This window comes from Lolium perenne, chromosome 4 (assembly GCF_019359855.2).
Source record: "Lolium perenne isolate Kyuss_39 chromosome 4, Kyuss_2.0, whole genome shotgun sequence".
Taxonomy (NCBI): Eukaryota; Viridiplantae; Streptophyta; class Magnoliopsida; order Poales; family Poaceae; genus Lolium; species Lolium perenne.
The window spans coordinates 252,636,474-252,646,257 of NC_067247.2; the positions used below are offsets into that span (position 1 = coordinate 252,636,474).

Sequence of the window (9,784 nt, forward strand, 5' to 3'; positions counted from 1 at the left end):
CCAGTGCAGTAACACATGTGCCTGAAAATTCAATGCCTGAAAGTACAACTAATCCCTCCGGTCTCCAAGCGACAGGTTCTTTAAGATGAAAACACTTTTCTTTTCGAATCAGGAGAATCCACAATAAAAATAGCAAACAAAGAAGAAGGAATGCAGAAACATGTTGATCGGTGAGTTAGGTCAGAGAAATTTATTTATGTAACTAACCAAAACAGTATAATACTCCAACTCATTTCTTGCCGAGTCGGCTAAGAATCCAAGATTTTCTTTAACAGCGACAACTAATCAATCAGGCATTCAGATTACGAATGCAGCCTACTATTATCCAAAGATCGTGAGATCTCAAATACGTTATATGTATATAACTGAACCTAAGTTCAGAACGAAGATCTTTCGAGTGAAACAAAAGTGAGGAATCCATGAAAAACTACATTGTAGTACCCACCTTGATTATATTCAGAAAGTTTACACGCCGTGTGCAAAACCGTGTTTGACTAGTTCTCCCAAACAGGATTTTGCGCATGCGGCGCCTCATATTAAATTTTCTAGATCAACAACTTGCCTAAATTTTTCTTAACTTACTGGGCAAGTAGCACGTCGCGTCACATAGCTAATCCGTCGTCCAGATGCGGGTGATGTCAGTGGGATGATATCAGACGGAGACTGGACAGGACTACGCAGCAGCGAGCCAAAATTCCAATTCTACTTTGACTATCTACGCACCAAATTAAACACCACATGTTCTGGTTCGGTAGGAGAAACTGGGAGGACTGATTCGTCGATAGTTCGACGTCTGTAGGTTGAATCTAGGCTGCATGATATCGACTAACAATCGATTTTATAACTGAATTCCTTGACTAGTGCTTGTATCACAGGTAATATGTGACGAATTTGGTCTGACTGTTTCGGTCTAACAACATCTCTCTCTTCTCAACCTGCCCGCGGTCAGAGAACTTATTTTTCAGACTTGCTTATTTATTCTTATTTTTGGAATTTGTTCGTTCAGAGAACTTGGGAATTGGGATGGAACATGCGAAAATCTTACTATGACGTCTGAACCGTGTTGAAAAGGAGAAGAAACACAGACAGCCATGGTGCCTATCACTCCATGCCGCCCCAAGTCATTTTCCTTGCATTGTGTCGCGTTAGACTCTGACGTTTGCCAATTCTCTGAATTAATAGAACTATAAACCGTTCCGGCGAATTTTTCCTGCAGCTGCAAGTCAAACTCTTTATCTACACTCCAGAGGATCTGATCCAAATGATCTATACCATTCACACGCCTAATCCAACTTGTGACGTCGTCCCAATGTTGTACTGTCTTTCAAACCGAACACTTCCTAATCCCATGGTCTGAAAAGAGGACTCAGCCCCAAAATCACGCACTATACATCCACACCATGACCTCGAGCCTTCAGCCACCATCGCAACAACACTCTATAGTACATGGTAAGGATTTAGGAGCACCTGCGTTTGGGTCAGTTTTCAAAGTGCCCGTAAATACCCCCATTTAGAGGCACTTTATTTTGAACTGTCTCTAATAACCTACCTATTATGAAAGTTTGGAGAAGTGCTTCAGTAGGTGGCTACCTATTGGGATAGTTTGGACAAACGCCACTACATTTTGAAGGAAAATTCAAAAAACACCAGAAGTTGCAAACTCAGCCAAGTTCTACTAAATAACAACCAAGTTGTACTAAACAACAAATGGTCAGTAAACAACAAAATGGTGCGATGAGCATACTTTACAACATCATCTGCTAATAGAAGTAAATAGATATAAATTAAGCCAACAAATGGAACAATTACATCAAGCTTGGTTCAGTCTAGCTAGTAAACAGATGTAAAAGCAAACCAGTTGATAATCTAAGCAAGTTCACTGTAGAAAGCTGCAATTTAACCATAACTACTAGTACTACATGCAATAGAACATATGAGTTGAACCGTGCATACTAATAATTAGCACTACAGCTTCAACATACATAATGCATCACTCCACGGTCTCAAGCTTCATGATGATCAGCCTTAGATAGGTCTCAAGTTGATCCCTGCTCTTCAATGGAAGCATCTCCTTCTCATCCTTGAATGTAAACATGCAAATGTCACCATCCTTCAAGCTCAATGCTTTCACAACTTTTGGCCATCCTAGTGTGATCTTGGTCACTCCGGACACGTCTAGGCTCATTCTGCAATATTTGTCCAAAGAGATTTCACACTAATAACTTTAGACCTAACTGGAACACCACGCTTGATTGCATTTTGTGTCGCGTGAACTTTATCGGGTATGCACTTGTACACCCTTATGAAAATTTCTGTAGTACCAGTAAGATGGGTTATGGTAACAGTAAACATGAAATTCCATGGAACAAAGTACTAGTAACTAGTAAGATAGATTATGTGGGTGCACCCCAGCCACCCTGTCCCCACTTACCCGTGGCGCATGGTCTTTTTTGGTGTGCCACAGGTAAGGGCATACTAGTGGGCCACCCTTTTTTTTTCTTGGTGTGCTAGTGATAATAACAGTGGCGCACCAAAAATTTGGTGTGCCACGCGCATGCCTTCCACCTATAACTGTTTATTTGTCTAGTAGTGTGATGTTTAAGTTTTTCTTATAATTGCGAGATGATTTATCTTAGGTACTGTTATAGGATCTCTAGAATTGCAACATTGTGAGATGTAACTTCATGGACTTTTCAGTGAGTGACTATTACAAGTTGATTTTGAAAAGAAAAAATGATATAGTAGAAGCGGGACTTCGGCGTGAGAATTCCAGAAATCCGTTCCTGACAGGATTCAAACTCTGGTCGTTGGGGTGCGCCATTGCGACCCCAACCACTGGGCTATGCCCATGTCCTCTACAAGTTGATTTTGACTGATGACATTGATTAGTGTGCAGGTTTCTGGAGTTATGTTCTAGTTTCTCTGATGCAGAAATAGATATATGATGTATCTTGTTCCGTCTTTGTTTCCTCTGGAGTCTGGACACATTCGGTGCTGAAATTAACCGTCTATATAGTATGTTAGTTGTTCCATCTTGTACACTAGGGTATGTGAAGTGGACTTCAAGATTTACTTGTGTAAATTGCCAATTTTGTATTATTACCTAGTAATATTTGTAGACATTAGTCAATTTGCATTCGTAGATAGTTGCCTGCTAGTTGCTTCATGGTCTGTCAGTTAATTAGTACCTTGTGGTTCATTTGCTTGTCTTCCGAGCAAAGCTCATTTGGGTCAAACAGAGCATTGTAAGATTAGTACTCAATCGCTTCCTACACACTTTTTGTGTGTTGTTTTAATACCGGCTGCCAACTTCAGCTTTGGAATTCTTCTACTTATATCGGAGTGTTGAAACTGGATCAGAGGTTCTAAATTTCCACCGTTATTGAGCAGGTACCATTGCTGCATAAATATTGTTACCCAGTTAGAAGTGAAACCTACTTACTGTATAACATAACGTAGAAATTAATTTTGCTGAAAGTGTCCACATCTACTAGTTCAAATGATATTGGATGATTCAGAAGATTGTTCAGATGCTTTTGTCGTGGTCTACATGGCTAAATATATAGGCCAATGTTGTGCCAATGTATTGTACCTTTCGGTTATAAAGAGTGTTTAACCAACTGAATTCTTGATATATTTTGAAAAGGTGTACCTTTCAATTGTAATGAACTTTATTGATTTGTTTTTGAAATCTACTTCAATTCTATACATGAAATCGAAATTTTTATTTTGTAAATATTAATTAAAAGCATGTTTTTGGCTTGGATTTACTATTTCCGACACTTGTTTTTAATTGCCAACTACTGCTTCCCCTTCCTGTTGCCGCTCTCTCCCTATTTGCCCCCCCCCCCCCCCCCCCACATCATTTCTTGACCCCTCATCATTTTTCAAGTATATTTACTACATTTTTCTTTATTTGGTACTAGTGTTTTCGGCACCACCAGTTTGGTCCTCTCTAGTCCTTGTACCTTGAGTACCATCTACATTTTTTTGATTGTTCATTGTCAGTTGTTCCCTATTATAAGTCTAATATGGAGAGCAGCCAGGAATTATTTTTTCACACACGAACATCTAGCTCTCTTGATATTCTTAATTTCGGCATTGGAAAATGTTTAAGATGATGTCATGGACAGTTGATTAATATATGTGTCCAAAAAAAAATCCACTATGGACAAAGATGTAGCTAGCCGTTTTATGTTAAGATAATGAAATGGGCTAATCCTGCGCATGGCAGAACCTGTAGAAGCAAGTACATCTAAATCACACATAACTAATTTTTCCTCATATTCTCTATGCTTATTTTTTCTGGATAATTAGTTCGATATAGTTGATTTAATAATGGATGGTGATTGTTAGGGAGACATCCTCCCGTGCGGCTAACTAGGATTAGTTAGGGATATTTCTTGTGTAACAATCCTTGTAAATCTTGATTTGTACTTCAAGTCCTTGTGTATATAAATAGAGGCAGAGGGAGAGGAGGCGTGCCATCGAGCAGCCCATTATTGCATGGTATCAGAGCGGGTCATCCACCCCGCCGCCTCCCTCAATCAGCAGATCGCCGCCACCATCGACGCCGCCGTCGTCTCCCTTCCGGCTGGCCAAACCCCTTCCCCAAACCCTAACCCAACCGAACCCACCACCACCAGCCCCTCCACCTACGCCACCTCAATCAAGCTCCACGTCCCGATCACCCTCAGCCTGACCGACGACAATTACACAAGCTGGTGGGAGCTCTTCCTCGTCGCTCTCGGCCGCTACGGTCTCACGCCACCCACGTTACCAGCGAGGCTACTCCCTCCGACACGTCCCCCACCTCTGCTTGGGGCCGTGATGACTACACCGTGCTCTCCTGGATCTACGGCTCCATCGACACCGACCTCCTCGGCATCGTCATGCGTCCCGGCTCCACCGCGCTCACCATCTGGGACGCCATCGAGAATCTCTTCCATGAAAACAAGAAGCACCGTGCCATCCAGCTCGAGGCCGACTTCCGCAACACGCCACAGGGTGATCTCTCCATCAGCGACTACTGCGCCAAGCTCAAGAACCTCGCCGACTCCCTCACTGACGTCGGCCAACCCATCAGCGACGAGACGCTGGTTCTGACGCTCCTCTGAGGCCTTAATGATACTTACGCCCATCTGCGTTCGTTTCTCCCCTTTCAGGTGCCGTTCCCCTCGTTTCTTCAGACGCGCTCCGCCCTCATCCTGGAAGAAACTTAGCGGCGCAACGCCGCCTCCACCGCACTCTAGGCCATGGGCCAGACTCCAGAGCGTACTGCCCAACAACGGGGGCGCCCGCGCCCCCCTTCTGGCGATCGCTCATCGCCTGCTCCCTTCGGGGGCGATCGCGCCGGCGGCCGCGGCAACAACTACTTCACCAACAACTTCCGCGGCGGAGGTCGTGGACGCGGCAGCGGACATGGACGTGGACGCGGCCGCGACAACCCCTGACAGTTCAACCCCTGGACGGGGGCCCCTACTCGCGCCCAGCTTCAGCAGGCCCTGTGACAGCCACCTCCATCGACACCGTGGCAGCCTCGCTCACCGACGGCATGGCAGGCGCCGTCTCCAGGCCTTCTCGGCCCGCGCCCCAGCATGACACCACAGGCGTACACCACCCACGGCCCCTCCGTCTCCACCGCCAACCAGCAACCGCAAATCGACCCGGCTCTCCTCGCTACCCTCAACAACCTGCAGCTCCCCGGCGGCGACTGGCACATGGACACTGTTGCATCCTCCTACATGGCATCCGATCCCGGTAATTTCCAGTCTCTACTTCCATCTTCATCATAATTTGTCACCGTCGGAAACGGTGCAACTCTTCCTGTCACTCACGCCGGTTCCCAAACTCTTAATACTCTCAGTAAACCCCTTTATCTTCGCAACATACTCCTAGTTCCACAAATCAACAAAAATCTCATATCTGTTCGTCAATTCTGTATCGATAATCATTGCACCATCGAATTTGATCGTTTTGGCTTTTCTGTGAAGGCTCTTCCCAGCGGGATCGTGATTCTCCGATGTAACAGCCCGGGTCCTCTCTACATCGTCAACCCACCTGCCTACGCTGCCACATTCCTCGCCACCATCTCTCACGACCTCTGGCATCGCCGCCTTGGACACCCCGGCCACAGCTCCACGCCATCACTACCCACCAGCTCACCGAATAAACCAGAATCTTCCCTGTGTCATGCATGTCAATTAGGCAAACATGTTAGGTTACCTTTTTCTTTGTCGCAATCATCTACTACTCGACCATTTGAACTTTTACATTGTGATCTATGGACATCCCCAGTCCTTAGCATGTCTGGTTTGCTTATTATCTAGTGATTGTCGATGATTTCTCTCATTACTTTTGGAGCTTTCCTATTCATAAGAAATCCGATGTTTTTGCCACATTCGTTACTTTTCATGCCTTCGTTACCACTCACTTCAATCTCCCTATCTTAACTATCCAATGCGACAATGGCAAAGAATTTGACAACATTAAACTAAACTCATTCTTCCAATCCCATGGAACCCTTTTTCGTTTTTTCCTGCCCCTACACTTCTCAACAAAACGGTAAATCCGAACAAGCCATTCGCACCATCAATGATTTTATCCACACCCTTCTCTTCCAAGCCTCCATGCCTCCCAATTTTCGGGCCGAGGCCCTCCACACTGCCACTCATCTTCTCAATCTCCGTCCCACAGCAGCCCTCCGTAGACAAACCCCACACTTCACTCTTTACGGTACACATCCCTCCTATGATCACATGCGCGTGTTCGGTTGTCTCTGCTACGTCAACGTCTCCTCTATTAGTCCCAACAAACTCGCCCCACGCGCCACCAAATGTGTTTTTCTCGGATATCCATCCCGCCACAAAGGCTATAGGTGTCTCGACTTGTCCTCCCGACGCATCCTAATCTCACGCCATGTTACGTTCGATGAACATACGTTTCCTTACGCATCCACCACACAACCATCCACACCACCTACCACCCTCGATCCCATAGACCCCCACTTCCTCCCAATCCCTCCCACCATACCCACGTCGGCACCACCACCTCCCACTCCACCTCCTGCCGCGGCAGAGAATTCTGCCGCCCCGAGCCCACGACAGCCTGCCGCCACCACTTCTCCTGACGAGGCAGCCCCTTCTCCTACCGCGGCAGCACTTTCTCCTGCCGCGCCTCCACGGCAGCCTGCCGCTGCTCTGTCTCCTGCCACGGCAGCGCAGCGGCCCAGTTTCACTCATGTGTACACTCGCCGCCCTCCGGTGTCGCCACCTTCCACCTCCTCACCACCACCCATTATCCATCGCACTTGTAGCACCACCGGTAAACTCCCACCTCCCATCTATAATCTAAATCTCTCTGCCACCGTCTCTTCCCCCATTCCTCACAATTATCTTGTCGCCCTTCGTGATCCCTCCTGGCGCCAAGCCATGCAGGAAGAATATGACGCTCTTCTCCAAAACCAAACTTGGACTCTCGTTCCTCCCCCTCCCGGTGCCAACATCGTAAGTGGCAAATGGATTTTCCGTCACAAATTCAATTCCGATGGATCTCTTGCTCGTCACAAGGCACGCTGGGTCGTTCGTGGTTTCACACAACAACCTGGCATTGACTTCGACGAGACTTTCAGCCCGTCGTCAAACCAGCCACCATCCGCGTTGTTCTCTCTCTTGCCATGTCTCAAAATTGGCCTATTCATCAACTGGACGTCAAAAACGCATTTCTTCACGGCAATCTTTTCGAAGAAGTCTATAGCCAACAACCCTCGGGGTTCATCGATCCCTCTCGTCCCACTCACGTTTGTCGTCTCCTCAAATCACTCTACGGTCTTAAACATGCCCCTCGGGCTTGGTTTCAACGATTTGCTACCTTTGCTCGTTCCATTGGTTTCCTTGAATCCAAATCTGATAACTCTCTTTTCACTCTTCATCGCGGCTCCGACATCGCTTACCTGCTTCTCTATGTCAATGACATCGTTCTCACAACATCCACCACTTCCTTTCTCCATTCTATCATTCACACCTTCAGCCGCGAATTTGCCATGAAAGACCTCGGTCCTCTTCATCATTTTCTCGGTATCTCTGTCACTCGTCACCCCCATTTTCTTCACCTCTCTCAGCGACAATATATCATTGACATCCTCCACCGTGCCGGCATGAGTGACTGCCATCCGTCCTCCACACCTGTCGATACCAAAGCAAAACTTCCTGCCTCTACCGATCCTCCTGTGGCTGATCCCTTTCTCTACCGCAGTCTAGCCGGCGCTCTTCAATACATGACTCTAACTCGGCCTGAAATCTCCTACGCTGTTCAACAAGTTTGTCTTCACATGCACGACCCCCGTGAACCTCACCTCCTCGTTGTCAAACGATTTCTTCGCTACCTCAAAGGGACTCTTGATCACGGTCTTACTCTTCACTCCTCCACCTCTCACTCTCTCATTGCCTACTCGGATGCTGATTGGGCAGGATGTGCAAATACTCGCCGGTCTACGTCAGGGTACTGTGTGTTCTTGGGTGACAACTTGGTCTCTTGGTCATCTCGCCGACAACCCACCGTATCACGCTCCAGTGCTAAGGCTGAATACGGTGATGTTGCTACTGCCGTTGCCGAGAACCGTTGGCTCCGCAATCTTGTGCAGGAGCTCCGGCGTCCTCTTGACAGTGCCACGATTGTCTACTGTGATAACGTGAGCGCTGTTTACCTCTCTGCCAACCCAGTCCAGCATCGGCGTACCAAGCACATCGAACTTGATATACATTTTGTGCGTGAGAAGATTGCTCTTGGTGCTCTGCGTGTGCTACATGTACCCTCTAGTTCCCAGTTTGCTGATATCTTCACTAAGGGGCTACCGTCTGTCTTATTTCATGAGTTTCGGTCCAGTCTTCACATCGGCGAAGCACCGAGTTCAGACTGCGGGGGCGTGTTAGGGAGACATCCTCCCGTGCGGCTAACTAGGATTAGTTAGGGATATTTCTTGTGTAACAATCCTTGTAAATCTTGACTTGTACTTCAAGTCCTTGTGTATATAAATAGAGGCAGAGGGAGAGGAGGTGTGCCATCGAGCAGCCCATTATTGCAGTGATGACGCATTTTCCCCTCAGCAGCTTTGTTCCTGCCTAGCTCATGTGATTTTTTGGTAGCACCTTAGAGCAGTGTACAACATTGTAAATTTCTAAATAATGTAAGAAGAACTTACAATCAAGCGTCCTAGTAGCTCCAGACCAGTGTAAGCATCTGGCTGCTACACTCCCACTGCTCTGTTATTAGCTACTACGTGATGTTTGTAGGTAGTTCAGTGGATAGTTTGATTCAGATCACATTTCTCGCTTGTTGTATTCAATTGCATCCGAGTGTTGGATGAGATGCATACCTTGACACTAACATGGCCATCCACCTATTCCATAATGTCTTGCCGAAGATCCATTGCTTGTGAAGCGGCAGTGATTGACGCTGCCAACTCTGTCGGAACAAACATCTTCGACGTCGATTGCTTTGGGTATAGAGCAAGGTGGCGACACGAGTATCACGGATCATCGTGATGCACACCGCTCGAACATCACTAGTGGTTGCCTCTTGTTTCTCCATCCAAACATGGTCCCGTGATTTCGGGGGCCTTGGACATAAATTAGAATATGTGCCCTCTAGAAAATGTAGTACCACATATGAAATTCACGAACAAATTGCATCAAAATAGATATAGTTAGAGGTATAACTTCTATGAAATTGTATCACCCGTGGTTCATTTTCCTTTGGCGTGGCCAGGTGAGGGTGGTGATGGGCA

At 46.6% G+C, this 9,784-nt stretch overlaps 1 protein-coding gene across 1 annotated transcript; it reads left to right on the forward strand.

Annotated features, from left to right (window-relative positions):
* The first annotated feature begins 4,506 nt into the window (after nucleotides 1–4,506).
* On the forward strand, nucleotides 4,507–5,117 carry LOC127328469 (uncharacterized). Its single transcript, XM_051355063.1, has 2 exons — nucleotides 4,507–4,724; nucleotides 4,784–5,117. Exons 1-2 carry the CDS (start codon nucleotides 4,507–4,509, stop codon nucleotides 5,115–5,117), a joined length of 552 nt encoding a protein of 183 aa, XP_051211023.1.
* Nucleotides 5,118–9,784: the final 4,667 nt, after the last annotated feature.